This window comes from Diabrotica virgifera, chromosome 3 (assembly GCF_917563875.1).
Source record: "Diabrotica virgifera virgifera chromosome 3, PGI_DIABVI_V3a".
In the NCBI taxonomy this organism is placed as follows: domain Eukaryota; kingdom Metazoa; phylum Arthropoda; class Insecta; order Coleoptera; family Chrysomelidae; genus Diabrotica; species Diabrotica virgifera.
This window is the reverse complement of record NC_065445.1, coordinates 211,207,433-211,227,961: the sequence shown is the minus strand read 5'-3', so window position 1 is coordinate 211,227,961 and position 20,529 is coordinate 211,207,433. Positions and strand designations below refer to the sequence as shown.

The following is a 20,529-nucleotide window of genomic DNA, read 5'->3' as shown; positions in this document are numbered from 1 at the left end:
GACTGTGTTTACAATTTTAAATATCTTCGCTATGTCAAAATAAATAAAACTTCCTGGTTGCCAAGTGTAAATTTTAGTAAAAGACATTATTAAGTGTAAATTTTAAAAGACATTATTTTATTTTTTTGAGGCAACAGATGACTTTAGAAAAAAAAAATTATAAGAAAGTTTTCTTTTATATGGTGCATTCTACCCACACCTTTAAGGAACGCACTATTTTCCGGGACACCCTGTACATGTAAGCGCAAGCTAGATTGATGATACCGTGTCTGATTTATTACTATACAATTCCGGTTTACATTAATTACTTTGGATCTTACAAAAAACTCAAAAATTCTAATATGGTTTCGGTAGACATATCGAATTGCTGTTAAGGAACGGGTAACGACATTATACTTACTTGGCTAAAATATTTATATGGGAATCATTTCATATACCATCAGTCCTCCAATCAAGGCCAATACGGAAAGGCAGATCATTATCATGATTTTCTTCTACAAAAGAGGTAAACAGGTGTGATTGTGTGCGTGTGTAGTTGGTAAAAGAAAAATTAAAATAAAACAAAATTAACATAAAAAGAAATAACTTTAATAATTTATAAATACTTTTACATAAGTGCAAATCGTACGGAGATGTATCAAAAAACCAGCGTGTTTCAGTACATTTGAACAAAAGTTTTTCAAAAATATTGATATTCTATCCTTACATAAAGTTTCCATTATACCTTAAATTAATTTCAGTCGATAATTATTATTTTAATTTATAAAAGTTGTCGTTAAATTACTTATTTTATCGTTATTTTTTTGAAACGATTGTCTTTTCAGTTTTTCTATTATGTGATTAACTTATTATTATATAATAGAATGGAATCAACACATAGAAAGGATGACAGAAAATATAATAGTACGAATAGAAAGAGACAAATCGCCAAATGGAAGATCAATGGGACGACCGAGGAAAATATGGTCAGACAACGTCAATTGAGACGAAGAATCGAAGTAAAACAGGCATGAGCCTATTTATAAAGTAGGAAAAAGAAGAACTTGGTATATTACGAATAAGTGGGCAGGAGATCTATGAGAAGACAAAGAACATGTACGAAGTCAACTACAACACAAATTAGCTGAAAGTGGATTTCGAAAATATAGAAAGTTCAGAATAGACATCACTAGCCATGGCGACGCGACGTGCAGGATGAAGTTCGACATCAGGTGGCAAATGCAATGAAAATAGTAGGTTTGTGCTAATAATGTAATAAAGTCTCAAGGCAAAACGGGAGTAATCCAGATCAGATTGAAAAAACATTGTGGGCAACTTCTCCGCTCGTACTTCGTCACTTCACCCCATGGCGTTACAACGATTTATGGGTTTTAGCCGACTCGACAACTTGCCTCCATTCGTCTCTATCTTGAGCAATCTCCAACCAATTCTCTGCGTCCATAGCTTTAAGGTCGCCTCTTATATTATCTCGCCACCGGAGTGAAGTCGAGTATGTAATTCTGTCTGTGTATGTCTTTTAGTTGTTTCGATATTATAAACCCCCCTGGCCCCCAGATATGAAATGTCGCTTTAAAAACAATATTTGAAAGAATTTTACGGTGAGTAGAGTCGGCAAGATAGGTACGAGCAGTATACAAGCAAAAGAATGACAAGCCGTTCAAACTTTGTAGGAAAATATGACAAATGAGCTTGAAATGTTGGCAATAAGAATGGAATCTACATGAAAAAAGTTATGAAATCAAAAGAAAAAGAGAATAGAAAAGATACATCTCAAAAACAGATTTAATCGAGTTGTAAAATATCTATCGGTCTTCGATCTTTCTTTCTTCTTCTTCTTTGAGTTCCTTTTCCTATCGGAGATTGGCTATCATCACAGCTATCCGTACCTTATTGGCGGCAGCTCTGAAAAAATCTACTGAGCTGCAACTGTACCACTCTCTTAAGTTTCTTAGCCAGGAAATTCTTCTTCTACCTATTCCTTTGTAAATAGTTAAACAACCTAAAGTATAATGTATCTTATACTTATAGTAGTTATACTTTATATACACTCTTATTATGTTTGAATATTATTCCATCTCTTTCTAGGTAAACTTGTGCTGCTTCTTTCGACTGTGACTTGTCTCGGGTCAAGGTCATGGTCTATTGTCTACCATTCTATAAGTGTGTCTATTCCATTCTTCACTGTTTTATATTGTATATATGCACGTATTTCTGAACTCACTTCACTTTTCAAGTATATTTGTGTTATATTAGTTTCAGGCATTTTCTGCAGTGTTTATCATGGCAGGTTGGATTACAGGTTTGTATTTGCTGGGTTTGTTTCAGGTGATTGTTTTTCCATGTTATTTCGTTAGGCATTCCGTTGTTTTGCTTGCTTTGTTTTGTTTTGCTTGTTTAATAGATGTTCATTTCAAGATGTGTATTTTGTGATTGGAGGATATGAAACTATTGTCTTTTGCATTTTAATACTACTAATGTATTTTATGAGAGCCAGGGACCACAATTTTAGATAAAACTATTTTATATTTGTGTTTTGATTTACACCTGCGAAAGTGTTCTTGTAATACAAATTACGAAAGTAGCAATACAAGATAATTTGTATTTTGGGAACAATTTAACGTCAAACGTAAAATATTTTTAATTAAAAATTTAGGCCTCTCTCATTACAAATACCTAGTAGTTAATTGAGGACACATGTGTTTAAAGAGAATTTTAGAGAGTATTTAAAGAGAGAGATGTAAAAAGAGAGTTTTTGTTTTTGGGCGCTGGATGTCACACCGTATATAGTCAGTTCAAAGAATTTTTTCGGTCTTAGAACAAGTAAAGACAACAGAAGTACCCCGTGAGCATGGGATTCAAATACACACAACACTGCAACTGATTCAAAGGGAACATTTTGTATTAATAATTGTAATTGAAAAAATCTACTTTATCAATAAATACCATTTTATTAATTTAAAATACATATTTCAGTTGTCTTAAAATTATTACCGTCTTTTCTAATACATCTCCGTTTTTTATATTAAAATAAGAATAAAATAATACAAATAAAATAGACGTATATAAATAATTTGCAAATATATACAAAAACAATTCCAATTTATTTCTTTGGCATTGTTATTAGGATTATTATACAAAATATGTTAACAAAAATGTCTAGGAAATTAAAAAAACTAGAAATATCTATATTTGGGTTGGCTAATAGGTATGAAATAACAATATGTAGGTTAATACATATTTGTACATACATAATACGATATTTTTAAGAGATTACTTTCAAATTATCACATCATATCATAATAAAAGAAGGCTATACATATTATAATTTATGAAACCAAGGAAATCACGTATCCTCAAATGATAAATACTGAAGAAACTATGCCAACGAAGTAAAACTATTGTAAAAGCAGGAGCGTCATTTGAAATTTTGATAGGGGGGGGGGCAAGCATTATATATACAATACATTTATATGCAAACATAATACAAAATTGATCTATTTTTTCTAAATTTCAGTAATTTTGAGGGTCGGGGGGGGGGGCAAATGCCCCCTATCAAATGACGCCCCTGTGTAAAAGTAAAAGACAACAAGTCCCTAACGAACATATATATCAGTCAAATGATCGTAGAACACTTTAGACATAACATTAAACTCAAAATTCCATATTATCCAAAGAATATAAGAGAATAAAAAATACATGTTTCGGTGAAAATAACGATTTATAAGAGGAACAGCTGAAAATAATAAAATGGGACATCATCGGCCTCAGTGAAATAAGACGAAGAGAAGAAAACCAAATTTTTCTTAAATCACGACACTTACTTCATTTTAGAGGAGAACACACACCAAAGGGTTGAGTAGAAATCAACGAATGTGAAGATACACTAACCGGTCATATACAAGACTTAACGAAATAGATGATATTGAATAAGCAAATAATGGCATAATGAAGGCAATAAAAGACACGGAAAGGGTGTGTGCCAATTAGTCAATAAAGACAGTAAAAAAGTTTTGGTATCGTTGGGAAGATAAAACTAAACAAAACACAACCATATTTTTGCAAAAGTAAGTGGACCTAAAAGATGGTGAATGCGAAGGGGGAAGAGAATCTTTGGTTTCATCACGTAATTTTCTTGTAATAAAACTTTGCTGTAATACAACTGTCACATACCTTTAATTGGATTTCATACTTATTAGCAACACTTATTATTGTACAGACTATGTCGAATACTTCACTTCTCCAATAATTAGTTTCTCCAGCAGAGAAGTTGGCAGCAACTGTATTATTACGTATTAAAATTTTAAAAATAAAAAGCAAGATATCTAAAATAAAAGCACCCAATTCGTTAAAATAAGTTTTCCAATATTCCACAGAATGTTTATTTCTTATTTATTTTTAGGGTAAAATTAGTATAGGATGGTTTTATCTAAATCTGCTTAGTTTCAATCCAAACTATCAAGTCATCAATAGCAGTATATTGCTATAGTATTTTTATGTGTAACTTACTAACATATTAATTTATGAAATAGTATGACAATGAAGTAATAGGTCCTAAAATAGATCAAATGCGATGGTGGATGTCAAACAGTATATTTTTCGCAGTATATGTCTATTTCATACTTACGTTACCATAACAGGGTATCACATACTAGGATAGCTAACAAAAAACTCACTTTCGAATTAAATTTCTATTACTATACAAATTAAACATTAGGCTATTTAGTTTTTTTACGTCTACAGAAGCAAAAATAGTCAATGAATATCCAGGTAGTAAAGTAAATATGTTTACTATACGTAACAGATAAAAACATAACAAGTAGGACTAGAAAGCAAGCTAAAAGAAATAACTCATTCAAAAATAGAAGAAAAAAATGGTTTTACAATAAATAATCACAAATCGCAATCTACTCTAATCGGTGATACAATCGATTTCTAAAAACCACTCATACCCACACACACAAAACATATCACTCTTTTTGAATTTTTACAGAATATAGTGAACTTGTTTTTTTTAGCTGAAACATTAGCTTCTTAGGCTTTGGTACGTGACACAAAATATACATAGATCAGACAGGGAGAAATTAAAAAAAAATTCAAAATTTGATTCATGACAATTCAAATACGGGAATTCACTAATAAAAATGCAGATTTAATCCTCAATGAACCAACAGATGTTTGGAGGTCTACTTTATTACTCCTAATGGGAATTTAGTATCTCATGATTACTGTTCTTCTGAAGAAGCTGATGTTTCAGCAGAACATGTCACGTTGACTATATTCTTGTAAAAATAGTGGTGATCGCCAATTCTGTAAAAACAAAACTCTCAACCATACTAGACATTTGTATAACTTCTAATATTGGGGGTTTTCTAAATGTATGCTCTGACTAATAAAGTGTATTGTTAAAGCCGTGCCTATAAAAACATGCTCTACGGACGACTGGAGTTATTATCTCGTCCTAGGTCTGAAAACTCGTGCAATCTTACCATTGCTAGTATTAAAAATATTTATCCAAAGGAAAGAACGAGTTGTCAAGTCATCAACTATAATTTGGAAAGTTAACTGCATTTTTCTTAACCCTCCGTTAGTCGCTATCGGTGTCACACACCGACGACAGAATTATTCATTCGGGATTTACAAAATAACTGGTTTTTTCTATCGCCACTTTCTGAACCTCTTCCTATCAACTAACCTCGTGTTAGTATACATTCTTACCTACTTGGGCACAGTTGTGCGAGTTTTATAGCTATTTTCGGTGCAAGACTCCGTAGCAACTAACGGTGTGGTTATTACTTTATTGGCATAACTTGCAGTTCAGGTAAAGATTTAGCATCTTATTATTGCATTTTATCGGTAAGTTTTGGTCAAATCTTATTATAGATGTCCTTTGAAGCCGAACGAAAACGTTTGTTGGAATTATGGGAAATGGTTCCTAGCGAATATTTTTATATTACAAATAACAATATGTATATTCTTATACTAGGGTTTATCATTTTATATCTGTCGTTTTTCAATAAAGCATTTTCAAAAATATTTTTTAGTCATTCCTATACACAATATAAAATATTTGTATGAATTTTATAGCAATAACTATTTTTTTTAAACTGTCGGTCTCTGACACCGTAGCGACTCTTGATGCTCCGTTTATCCTAGCGACTAACGGGGGTTAATGTGAATTTATCACAAGCACAAAGCACATAGATAAAACCAAACCTATAAGTTACTTCTAATACAAAATAATTAAATGGTTTTGAAGTCATAATCTCGCCAGTTTTGTGAAGAATTATTAAGGACCAGACAGGTCTTCAAGTCGTGCCGTTTTCTGTCTGCTTGTCTCTGCAATAAATCTTAAACGAAAAGTCCTAATGATTTAAAACTTAATATTATGTATATTTGTACATAGGATATTTACGATCCAAGGAAGAACAAAGGAATTTGGTGTCAATGGGTCAAAGTTTACCAAAAAAAGTTACTGATAATTCCGATTAGAAAGGACGTAGAGCCTTTTACCATCAGTTAGAGGTTAGAGGTTCGGCAAAGGCTTTTGTTACTTTACATAATTCTGTCAGGTCCTTTGGTACTCATTATACAAAAGCTTTTAATTTTGCACCTTTCACTTCCTTCCACTAATTCGGTACCACGGACTATCGAAGGACCAAATATAATTTTTTAACATACCTAAAGCCCTTGCCGAATGTCTAACCGAAGATTCAATATTTCACATCCCATCTGGAGTTCTCTGTAACTTTGAGATGATTTTTAATCTATTGACGCGAAATTCAATAGTTTTCTTGGACCAAAAGGACGCTGTGTACCAAGTTTCATGACTTTTCCTGAAAGAGTTCGCACATATTGATGAACAATGACACGATTTCACAAAGGACCTGTCGGGATCTTAATGCGCTGATTAACAGCCTCAAAATCCTTGAAACTAAACTTCCATAATTGAAAAAACCTTATCTGTTTATCACAGTGTTCCGAGTTAATGACTTCAAAAGTGTATCTTTAAAAAAATCGATCTCCCTCAAGAGAATAACAAGTATATGAGTATTAACAACTTAATCCGTAAGAAAATACGTACTGGTAGTAGTGATGTAAAATATACTTACTGGACATCACATATTGAGATGATCGACTGTATCTAAACTAATTCTACAAGAAATTAAAGAAACAAATGAACGCAAACATGTTTTGAATAAGTGATCTTATACGTAGTGATACTGCTGGATGTAACAATTTGTACATTTAATGCTGCGAATGCAAACAACAGATGAAATTAATACTTTAATTTCTTGAAAAATTCTACGCTTACTTCAAGCTTGAAATTTTTTGGCGAGAAATAGCAACAAAAGAGTTCATGTACAATTGTATTGCTGAAATGATTAGAATCTTCAGAATTTATTTATCAGATCTATACAATAAAAACCACTATAGGTTATTAATTTAATTTCTTGCGCCTAATTAAAAAATGGAGTTAAAGTAAGTATACTATATTTTATAGGTAAAATAAACACAATAATTGTCTTTCAAGGCCTTGGGATAAGTCAAGGGGAAGTTCTCAATTGGGATAAATTAAGACGCATCCTCCAATTTTGCTAGTAAATAAGTTCAGTAAGTTCCTAAGAAAGTCTAAAATAAACAACATAAGGTCAAAAAAAAAATAATATAATGGTTAAATATTTGCATATTTGTCAAATCCATCATTAAAGAATTGATATGATTTTTTCCATTCCCAGGTTGGCAGTCGGAATACAATGACACTAGCCTAGAAGGCCCCTAGAAGGGGCCGCTAATTTGCCGGAGACCTGCTTTGATGTTGTCAACACACCCAAAACAGCAGTCACTGATAAATGGGTGCAACATAAGTCTAGAAGAGAAGCACTATTTAGTATTCAGGTTATAGTACAGAGATGCAGAGATGTCGGACATCCGATTTATGTGTTTTATTGATTTTGAGAAGGGCTTTGATCGAGTAAAACATACTGAAATTATTGCCATCCTTAAGCAGGTGGGTGTTGATGATGAAGACCTACGCATTATTAAAAATCTTTACTGGCATTAACGTGCAAACATCAGGATTGGTCGTGACACTTCTGAAGAGCTTCAAATACGAAGAGCAGTAAGGCAGGGCTGCATTTCGTCCGCACTAATAGTTAACATCTATTCTAAGTTCAATGTTTAATGTGGTATTAAAATCAATGGCGTCAATATTAATAATTTGAGGTACGCGGATGACATGGTATTGATTGCAAGCAATTACAAAGAACTTTAACATCTGATTAATAGGATTACCAAAACATGTGATGAATATGGATTCAAGCTAAACACCGCAAAAACAAAGGTGACAGTTGTCAGTAAAACGCCAATACAACCGGAAGTGGTAACAGCTTATAATGACTAACTGAAGAGAACTGACAATATCACCCACATTGGTTGTAATCTAAATGAGAACTGGGACATGAGCAAGGAAATTAGAATACGTAAAGAGAAGGCCAGAGCTGCATTCTTTAAGATGAAGAAACTGTTATATGGAAACAATATTACTTTGATTCTGAAAATTAAATTAGTGAGATGTTATGTGTCTCTACTCTTTTGTATTGTGTCGATATGAGTTTAACGAATATACTTCTCAAGCCTTTGAAATCTGGGTGTATCGGAGAATCCTACAATTAAGTTGTGTGGATAGAGTTCGTAACGAAGTTGTTTTGCATCGGATGGGAAAAGTTACGAAAGTCGTCAGAACAGGTAAAAATCGCAAACTTGAATATTTTGACCATGTTATGCGACACCCGGTGAGAAATAATACACTCCATGTAATGATACAAGGCAAGGTAGACGGAAAAAGAAGGCCAAGTCGCAAAAGAACTTCATAGCTTAGAAAACTGAGAGAATAGTTTAACAAATCCTCTGCATCCCTTTTCCGAGCTGCCGTCAACAAAATAACTATAGCCAATTTGATAGCCAACGCTCGATATTTGAGCACAGCACATGAAGAAGAAGAAACATAAGTCTTTGGAACGGTAGAGAAATGCACCAGGATAAAGACATGCTAAAGAGTTCATTAAGGCCAAATTTACAGCCGACTTACTGATCCACAATAGAAAGACTGGCAGGGTGCTAGTGTGGTTTCTGAATGGACACTGTAGACTAGAACAAGCATTTGAGTCGTATGGGCTTGACCAAAGAGGATACTTGGTTCTGGTTAGAAGCTAAAACTGCTCTGTAGATCTTCTGTCAGTTTAAAAGCCTCACACAGCTGAAGAATCTAGAATTCAAAGAAAGGACCCCTCTCACGGCTATGAAAGCTCATTAACCTTCCTGGAACAAAGTCGAGTCTAAACGGACCCCATCTCTTACATTTTCATTTGTATCAACCCTTACATTTCATTGATATCGGGAACCGCTTAACAGCAAAACTGACGGATACGGATAAAGTGGTATACTAATTCCGAACTTTTATCTGACACATACCATGATCTTAAATGGCGATTATGTCTATTTTACCTATAAGTGTAGTAGATATATTTAACCATTATATTTTAAATATTTGAGTTAATGCGTGTTGAACGTAAGACGACCAAATATACTTTTGTTTAGTGATATAAAAGCGATAACTAAGATATGATAAATCAATATTGAAATGCTAACATAAGCATTGATGATGAAGATACCTATCGACTTGATCACAGTCTGCACTACTCAGCGTACACTACGGTTTAAAATAATTTTCAAACGGTATTAACAATCTAGTTGTCTAGAAATGCCAAAAAGGCGTGTTAGCCACAAATTATGAAATGGCTGTTTCATAAATTACGACAAGATCTTTACTATAATGACAGATGGTTACTTCCGAAAATGCATGGGGAGAAGGTCTCCATTTCCATCGTTTACATTTTTAATTTAGGTAATTTTTCTCAATCCATTATTTTTTCTAGGAAAATACCTGAATTTTTATTTTACAGTTGTCTTTGATTGAATTCTTCTTTTCAAATTTCTTGAATGTGTTAATTGAAAGTTAAAGGTTTATAGCAAGCAATAATAAACGAACAAAAATTGTATTCTCATTGTATAAAAATATCCGGCAAGACTTGGCAACAATGTTCTGAATTTGCTAAAGACCTGCATCCCCGTCTTGTACTTACTTTTCTATTATCTGCGCACCTCGCGCCTCTTCGCTATCTTGGGCTAGTGTAAAGGGTCCCATACACGAGCGGATAATCCGTACATATCGGTACGTACAGATTTGATGTGACAAATCTGGTTCGGATGAACCAAATATTTATTTGAAAGCCCACTAACGAACATACCAAACACACGAATCAGAGAATCAGATCTGTATGTCTGGCTCGACATATCAAATTCGCACGTTAATGGAGCAAAATGTTGTATTTTACGCGGATTTGATATGGCTCGTGGTATTTTAGTCGAGCTAAAAGAACTGAATGCGAACTGACATTTTAAAAATGTTTTCTAAAAACAACAAAGGTAAAGCAATAGCTGGTACCGGAATTTTTGTTATAAATTAACATTTACGCAACAAAAGAATGAGAAAAGTGTGGGTAAAAAAGTGGTTATTACGACGAAACGGTTTTAGTCATAATATGTCTCTAATGACAGAACTATGGGAAAATTATCCGAATGTTTTTCGAAACTATGAAAGAATGGACGAAAATTCATCGTCGTATGCTTTATTTTTCATATTTTTGTTTCTATATTCCTTGCTTTTGATTTTCCATAAGCAAGGATGATTACGGTTTCTGTTCATTCTGATAAAGTCTCTTTTGTCCACTTTGCCATGGTAATCGAAACTCGTTTTGCTCCTATTTGAACGGCTCGTTTCAAGCCCACTAACGGACAAGTCAAAACCCGCAGATGAACTTCGCACGAATTTTATAGAGACCTATACTTTATTTCACGTTAAGAATAGAACGTTACGCTTATGGAGATCAGTGTTTACAAACCTCTAGGGCACGGGTGGCTACTCGACTGCCGATATACGATTCATTTTAATCAGTACGGCGTGGCATCGGCGCGCTTCTATTGTTCATTAGAAATTCATGGAGCTATATTCGCAATGTTCTATTCTTAATGTGAAATAAAGGTTAGATTTTTTATAGAATTTTTATAGACGGATAATTCGCTCGTGTATGGGGCCATTAACTGTTCCAGAACAATTATTTCTCACCTATCAACCATTTTCGTTCTATAAGTATATCTCTTCAAACACCATTTTTATTTATTTAAGTTAATAAGCACGGTTGAATGATCTGTGATATTGGTAGGTAATAATGTGTAGTTTAAAGGGTCTCTAAACCGTTGAGACATATTATCTTGCATAAAAAGCACAATTTATTTTGGCGTTATATCTAAAAATGTCGCCTACATACCGAACCTGCTTTTACTATTACTCTTTTAATGCCTTCATTGGACAATTTGGCAAATACTGGACCAATTTAGTAAGGTGCAAATCGTCATTCTGGCAATTAAGTTCCTCTAAACAGTTTTAAGAAGAATAATATTGTACAATTATAAGAACTCTTAGATGTAATCAAGGTGATTTGATTTGTACAATTTAAAAAGTATGTGAACGTATCATAATTACTTACACACCTTTCTTTACCTAACGATTCCACATTATTTTTTAACATTTGAAAATCTGATCAAGTCTTAAAGCGTCTATTAACAATATAATAATGAATGCCTACTACCAGTCAAATAATAAATGCAGCACCATTAACAATATGTTTAAATTCTAACAATAGATCCATTTCGTACCCGTTTTAAGAACACAAACAAGAATGTGAACCTTTATTATTTATAGTAGTCACTACAAACAAAGCTTCACATATCACAAGTATACAAGCTTGAAGTAGAGACACCTTTTCGGTTAACTATTCTCTATATACTCTAAAATCTACTTGCAGCAGAATATTTTAAGTAACTAGTAACAAAAAATAAAATATAAGCAATAAAAATAATAAAAATCAGTAGGGTGGATGAATTACTTAATACTTGGTGGATAATTTTATTGTAAATATATCTACACTTGCAGTTAAAGATGACATCTACAGTTTTATTTATAATACGATCCTGGTTCAAACAAATGCTCACGCAAACGTTGACAGATTTGGTAGAAGAAATGAATTGATACCGATTTTGTGTATTTATTAAAGCTTTCAGGGGTTTTTAGAGTTTATTGATCATGTTCCTATCGAAGACAGTAATTAAATAGGAGTCTCTTTACGACAACAAATCAATTAGCATATCATCAAATTAACATAAAATAATATTTATCTATCGTTCTTACTCCAGTTAAAAAATTATATTAAAAGAAATATTGGAAAACGAAGAACGAATTTTTCAACGAACATGTTAACAAATCTCCTGGACCCGACAATGCATATGCTGAACTCAATACTATTTAGCATCGACGGTACTCAGTGCCTAAAAAAAAACATTAATTTTTTTATTATTAAACATAGTTATTTCTAAAACAAACATAGTTATTTCTGGAATCAAACATCATCTATCCGGACAGAGGCAGGAGAATCCGATGATATCAAAATCAAACGTGGGGTCCGTCAGGGATGTATACTATCACCACTGCTGTTTAACATCTACTCTGAGGAAATCTTTCAAGAAGCAGTGGACGATGTTGAAGCCGGAATGTATCAATAACATAAGATACGCAGACGACACAGTGGTATTCGCTGACAGTGCTGAAGCCCTCCAAGAGTTAATGAACAGAATCGCAGAAGTCAGTCAGAGATATGGTCTTTCGCTAAACACTAAGAAAACAAAATGTATGATGATCTCATGATGAACAGCAATTTGGACGAATCAGTGTGAACGGTCAACAAATAGAAAGAGTACAAACATACACCTACCTTGGTACGAACGTCAATGAAAATTGGGACCATTCCATAGAAATCAAATGTAGGACAGAGAAAGCAAGATCTGCATTTCAAAAAATGACAAAGTTATTCAAATGTCATGACTTGTCGATACCCATAAAAATCAGGTTACTACGATGTTATATATTTCCTATACTGTTGTACGGAGTTGAGTCGTGGACTCTCACAGACGCCACCTGCAAGAAAATTGAGGCGTTTGAAATGTGGCTTTATCGTCGAATTCTAAAGATATCTCATACCGACCACATTACTAATCAGGGTGTTTTGCTGAGAATGCAAAAAGAAAAAGAGCTGTTAATCACAATAAAAACAGCCAAAATCGAATACCTCGGTCACATCATGAGGAACAGTGAAAGATATGGACTGCTGCAACTAATCTTGCAAGGAAAAGTGGAAGGAAAGCGAGGACCTCAGACGAAGGATCTCCTGGCTGAAAAATCTACGTACGTGGTTCAACACAACAACCACAAATCTTTTTAGAGCAGCAGTAGTCCTGTCGCCAGGGGGGGTACAACGGCCTCTTTAATTCAGATGGACTTACCCAAGTTTTTTTTATATATTTTGACCCGTAGAATACGAATTTTTTGGGTAACAGTTGATCCGGATGTCGATAAGATTGTTATAGACAAAGAACTTGAGGAATTACATAACAGCGATTTCTCGCAAAACAAAACATCTTTTTGTATTTTTTGGGTCATTTTAAGCAAAAAATATTCCTACAAGTTTTTTCGTAGAATGCATAGTTTTCGAGATAACCGCGGTTGAACTTTAAAAAAATCGAAAAATTGCAATTTTTGAACCCGAATAACTTTTGATTAAAAAATAAAGTAGCAATTCTGCTTACCGCATTTGAAAGTTTCAGTCAAATTATATCGGTTTTGATTATTTGAATTGCTAAGAATTAATTTTTTTATTGTTAAACAAATCTATAAATACATAGTGTTTCCCGTACCTAATACATGCGTTTTAACGCATGCTACGTAGAAATTGCCTCGCTTGCACTTATAGCTACTCTACCTACTCGTTCGATTTTAAATGATAAATCATTGAAAACATCACTCACATACTAGGTGTTTATAACTTTGTTTAACAATAAAATAATAAATTTGTAGCAATGCAAATAATCAAAACCGATATAATTTGACTTAAACTTTCAAATGCGGTAAGCAGAATTGCTACTTTATTTTTTAATCAAAAGTTATTCGGGTTCAAAAATTACAATTTTTCGATTTTTTGAAAGTTCAACCGCGGTTATCTCGAAAACTATGCATTCTACGAAAAAAATTGTAGGAATATTTTTTGCTTAAAATGACCCAAAAAATACAAAAAGATATTTCGTTTTGCGAGAAATCGCTGTTATGTAATTCCTCAAGTTCTTTGTCTATAACAATCTTATCGACATCCGGATCAACTGTTACCCAAAAAATTCGTATTCTGCGGGTCAAAATATATAAAAAAAACTTGGGTAAGTCCATCTGAATTAAGGAGGCCGTTGTACCCCCCCTGGCGACAGGACTACAGTGTGCAAAGTACAGATTGCCATGATGGTCGACAACATCCGAAACGGATAGGCACTACAAGAAGATTTCTAAAAATCATACAGCAAAGGATACATATACTAAAATCACAATAAAAATGCACTAGAAGTAAACAAACCAAGACACGTTGAATGCTACGAGGAGATTTCCCAAACCATGATTTACAATGTAGGGGAAGGACGTGTACCTCTGGACGTTTGTACCTTTGGACAACTTAAGTATTTCGAAAACTACAAACAGTATGAATCTACAAAGCGTCAGCTATAATATTTTATGTAGAGTTGGCAATAGTGTATGAAAAACGTGTTTGTTACTGTGTGTTTAGAGCTCCGAGCTGGTGTTGAAAATTTTTATTGATAAAAGTAAGTTTATTAGCAATATTCACCAACATTTATTTTGGCAATCGCTGTAGTTATTGCAAAACTTTTGATATCATAATAAAGAGTGATAATCTAGATAGCACTTATGCATAATATTTTTTGTTGTATCTTAACCTAAAATAGATTATCGTGTTTAAAACTTTAAATAAGCGCTGCTTGTACCCGTGGACACACCGTTGCTTGTACCTCTGGACGTGTCCAAAGGTACAAGAACGTTTTTATCGTGAGTAATTCTTGTAACGAGAATAATTTGTTACAGTGCCACGCAGTAAAATTGGTAGAAAGCGGGAACATGTACCACAAGAGTCATTGAAGGAGGCATTGCATGAAGTTTTGACGAATAATGCATCTATTCGTAGCGTGGCGAAGAAATGGCATATAAGTAAATCTACGTTACACAATTATATGAAAAAGCAGCATAATTTGGTAACCAGTATTAATGATATCATAGTTTCGCCACCAAACTACTGTTTTCATAAAGTATTTAGTGTTGCAGAAGAGAAGGAACTGTTTAATTATCTAGAAAAAGCTGCCTATCTTCATTTGGGACTTACTAAAATCCGAACTAGAAAATTGGCATTTAATTATGCCACAGTGTTAGGTAAAAAAATACCAGACTCGTGGCAAGACAAGCAAATTGCAGGCCGAGAATGGCTAGTTCAATACAGAAAGAGATGGCCGGCGTTATCTCTAAGGAAACCAGAGGCAACAAGTTTAGCTAGAGCCACTAGTTTTAATAAAAACAACGTTGAGCAATTTTTTAATAATTACACTAATGTTATGAAGATGTATCAATTTGGTCCTGAACGTATATATAATTTGGATGAAACTTCAAATTTTACAGTACATAAACCATCTAAAATATTAGCGCCTAAGGCCATTAAACAACTTGGGAGTTTAACCTCCGCAGAAAGAGGAAATAATATTACAATGATAGCTTGCGTAAATGCAGCAGGTCAAACTATCCCACCATTATTTATATTTCCTCGTGTGCACTATAAAGATCACATGACAAATGGAGGTCCACCCGGATGCATTGGGGCAGCAAATCCTTCAGGATGGTCATCAGCAAAGATTTTTCTGCAATTTTTGGAACACATAATATCTTACACTAAACCTACCCAGGAAAAGCCGATACTGATTGTCATGGATAATCATGATACGCATATTTCAATAGACGTAATTGATAAAGCCAAAAATTCCGGTGTAGTTTTATTAATAATTCATCCACATACATCGCACAAAATGCAGCCCTTGGACACAGTGGTTTTTGGTCCATACAAAACTTTTTACCACAAAACTGCAGAAGACTGGATGTTAAGTAATCCTGGTAAACCAATAAGTATTTATGACGTTGCAGGCATTGCAGGAAAAGCTTATCTACAAGCATTCACACCAAAAAATATTGTAAAAAGTTTTGAGGTAACAGGTTTGTGACCAGTTAACACCAATATTTTTACAGAAGAGGAATATCTGCAATCGTACGTTACAGATCGACCGGAGACAACAATGGCTGATAAATCTACATCATCTACCGCTCCTTGTGACCAAACTTCCAATTGTTTGACTTTAATCCCAGCTGAACATTTATCTACCCCGTCTACTTCCGTTTCTAATCCTGTTCCGTCCACTTCTTTTCAAGTTGATTATCCAACTTCAGGGTCTTCAGCTGCACCACAGAGTGAATATGCATCACCTGTAACCGATCTGCCTCTCAATATCTCTATAGAGTCTATAGCACCGTTTCCAAAAGCGCCACCTAGAAAAGATTTAAAAGGCAGAGGAATGCGTAAGAAAGGAAAAACTAGAATTTTAACCAGTACACCAGAGAAACTTGCTATTATGTCAGAGCTGCTAAACAGAAAAAAAAAAGTCAACGCCAAGAGAAAAGGAACCTAAGGAAAAGGTAAAAAAGAAGCTTATAAACTTCCTTCTAGTTCTTCATCTGATAGTGAAGATGACGATCAAATACCTTTCTGTGACACGTCTGATGAAATGGATTGTGATAATATGGTTGAAGAACATGATTTTCCTGAGTTCCCATCAGAAATCGATCTTGACATAGCAGTAGGAGACTTTATTTTGGTTAAGCTCTGTTCTAAAAAGTTAGTTAAACATTACGTAGCTAAAGTGCTGGAAACGATTGATAATAATACTAGTTATATTGTAAAATTTTATGCGAAGACTCAACAAAACTTTCATTTCGTAGAAGGAAAAGAAGAACCATATGCAGTCGATTTTCAAGACATAGTGCTTAAATTACCACTGCCTCAAAGCGTGGGAGAATCAAAAAGGTTTATTTCTCATATTAAATTCAATGTAACTTTTGACAATTATAATATGTTTTAATATACTCATTGAAAAATATTTTATTAGTATTGTTATTAGTAATAAACAATATTTTAGTTGACTATCCATTTTTATGATGATTAAAAAATATATAACACATATTTGTAATTAATTTTTTATACGTCCAAAGGTACAACCTCTGTCCAAAGGTACATACAAACCAGTCCAAAGGTAGACGTAGGTGCTGTCCCTTTGGACAATATGACAGTATTTTAACAAATGCATGTTGATTTTAAAATGGTGCAACTTATAGATTATACAAAATTCACAATAATTCAAAACAGTCTGATAAATAGGTTGCACTAGAAGATTTTTTTCTTAGCAGTATAATTTCTCTAATAAAAAAATCCAAAAGCAATATTTTGTGAAATGTCCAGAGGTACGCGTTCTTACCCTATGTATATACATTGTAAATCCCAACAGTGTTCCACATCTTGGAGGTGTGAATCTGGTTTTTTCTTGGTTCTTTTCCGACATTAAAAACAAGCTGGTTTTTTTTCACTTGTTTTGTTATATGTGACTGTTACCACATGGTCTTGCCTTTAGCTGTAATAAAGTTTTTTAATTGTTAACTATACACTTAAATGTTTTATATACTTTTACATTACTTTTAGGCCAGGAACCGAAGCTTTTCACCTCGCAATTTTTACAGAATGGATCGATTTGCTTGAAATTTTGAGAATAAGTAGAGGATAGTCCAAGGATCAAAATCTATATGATTCCGAAAGGCGCTTTTACCATGGGGGTGGTTTCCACCCCATCTCAGGGGGTGGAAATTTTTTATTATACTTTAATCGCAAAATTTGATAAAAACATTCATTTTAAGCAAAAAAGTTCTATACATTTTTTTGATAAAATTAATAGTGTTCGATTTATTCGCTATCGAAAGTGTTAGTTTGATATCGAAAAAATCAATGTTTTTCGGTATTATACTCATTTACTATTCACTCAATTTTTGCCGTAGAAAAAAGTTTGGCAATCCAGTTTCTTGGGAATTAAATAAGCTACAAACTTATATTTAAATATTTTTTCGTATCTCTGATGCTACTCTTTCTATTCTGAAGCAAAAGGCATTTTTTACCAAACTACAAAAATTCGTTATTCGCTTTTAACTACATTTTTTTTTAAAACTAATCATTCTAAGCCAGTAAAACTTCTGGAATCTATTAATAATACATAAATAAATAAGAATTAATAAGGCCAATGACCAAAAACACCGCCAAGTTACATTATTATGCTTCCAATTAGATTTCTCCTTTTTTTTTTTCAAAAAAATATATTGATTTTTTAACCGTAACTTTTTTGTTTTTTATCTTAGAAAGTTTGGTAAAAAAATAATTTTGTAGATTTTTACAAGATCTATAAGTCTATTAATATTAAATCTTTTTAAAATCCTCAGTCGCAAAAAGCGGTGACTTTGAAAGGGTTGGTAAAGGGGGATTTTACATGTTATTACAAGTTTTAATTGTCAATAGCTCACTCAATTTTTGCCGTAGAAAAAATTTTTGCAAACCAGGTTCTTGGGAATTAAATAAGCTACAATTTCATATTGAAACATTTTTTCGTATCTGATGCTAATTTTGCTATTCTGAGGAAGAGGTCATTTTTTTCCAAACTACAAAAATTCGTTATTCGCTTTTAACTCGCATTTTTTAAAAAACTAATCATTCGAAGCCGGTCAAACTTCTTGAATATATTAATAATACATAAGTAAAAAAGATCAAATAAAATTAATGACTAATTTTAATTAGGGTGGTGATTACGGGGTTGCTTGCAATCACTTTTTCGCTGAAAAAAATGGGGACTGACATTCTTTTCATTATAAGTCACTTAATTTTTGAGATAGAGACTTTTTTTATTTCTGGTGATAGAAAATTTTAAGTAATTTAAATTAATTTGAACAAGTTGTCCTCGAAAAATGCATAGTTTTCCCGTCTTTTGACTTTGAAACTACAATATTTAACATTTGACGAAGAAGAGCCAACATATAATAAAGTACAGCTCGATTACTATTGGTCCAAAAGGAAATTAAAAAAAACGGTTTTGTTTATTTTTTCAAAAGGTACATTTTTGTTAATAAAAGTTGTGTTGATAAAATGAAAACTTTTGGAGTTATTAGCCGAAAACTTATTAAAAACATTGATTTTTTCGATATAAAACTAACACTTTCGATAGCGAATAAATCGAAAACTACCAATTTTATCAAAAAAATGTATAGAACCTTTTTTGCTTAGAGTGAACGTTTTTACCAACTTTTGGGATTAAAGTATAATGAAAAATTTCCACCCTCGAGATGGGGTGCAAAATCACCCCCATGGTAAAAGCGCCTTTCGGCATAATATAGATTTTGATCCTTGGAGTATCCACTACGTATTCTCAAATTTTCAAGAAAATCGATCCATTCTGTAAAAATTGCGAGGTTTTGTCCTATTTTAAGCTTCATTACTTGGACTATTTGATGGTTCATTGGATAAGATATTTTTTTACTTATACATCTTATCTCTTCCTACATGTCTTTTTTAAGATGAACTGATGATATCTACTGAGCAGTAGACGAAACGTCTTCAATAAACAGATAAAGTAGCCGAATTCTTTGTCTCTTTTCTCCACATACTTGACTGAAAGACCCTGCACTCACGAGTGCTCCTTTTTTATATTGGAATTGACGGTCGTACTCCTTTTATGATGGCTCATTATTTGAGCCATCAATGTATAACCATACATTGTAAATCCCAAATAATGATTTAAAAAGTTTTACATTGTAAATTATGATTCGGGAGTGCTCCTAGTAGCATTTAACGTGTCTTGGTTTGTTTATTTCTAGTGCATCTTTACTGTAATTTTAGTATAGACTGTTCAAAGAACAAATCAGCTGTACACAGTTTGGTTGTCGGAATGCAGATGGTACGAGAGAGGCTCTCTTTAGTATACAAGTGCTATTTCAACGATGTGGAGACGTAAATTGCGATATTTGTGCATGATTAATTGATTACCATAAAGCATTCGATACAGTAAAACACGACAAGCTGATGGAGCTGTTGGAGCTTAACAAATGTTGGAATAAACACCTGTGGTCTACGAATTATTAGTAATCTTTACTGGAATCAAACATCGTCCATCCGTACAGAGGCAGAGGAATGACAGAGGTACAACAGGGATGTATACTATCACCACTGCTGTTCAACATATACTCAGAAGAAATCTTTCAAGAAGTGGTAGATTTGAAGCCGGAATTCGAATTAACGAGGAATGTGTCAACAACATAAGATATGCAGGAGTTAATGAATAGAAGTACTGAAGTACCTAAGTCAGAGATATAGACTTTTACTAAACATTTCGAAAGCAAAA

The 20,529-nt window shown here is 33.2% G+C and overlaps 1 protein-coding gene across 2 annotated transcripts in view; it reads right to left on the bottom strand.

The window, feature by feature from the left end:
• Positions 1–20,529, bottom strand: part of LOC114332176 (syntaxin-1A) — an 850,840-nt gene that overhangs the window by 20,594 nt on the left and 809,717 nt on the right. Inside the window, exon 9 of one of the 2 annotated variants that reach the window (XM_050647244.1) lies at positions 399–494. The exons of the other annotated variant lie outside the window; for it this stretch is intronic. Coding sequence (XP_050503201.1) covers positions 414–494 — 81 coding nt within the window. The 3' untranslated portion in view covers positions 399–413. Of the gene's footprint in view, positions 1–398; positions 495–20,529 lie in introns of those variants that run through there. 2 annotated transcript variants of the gene reach the window in all.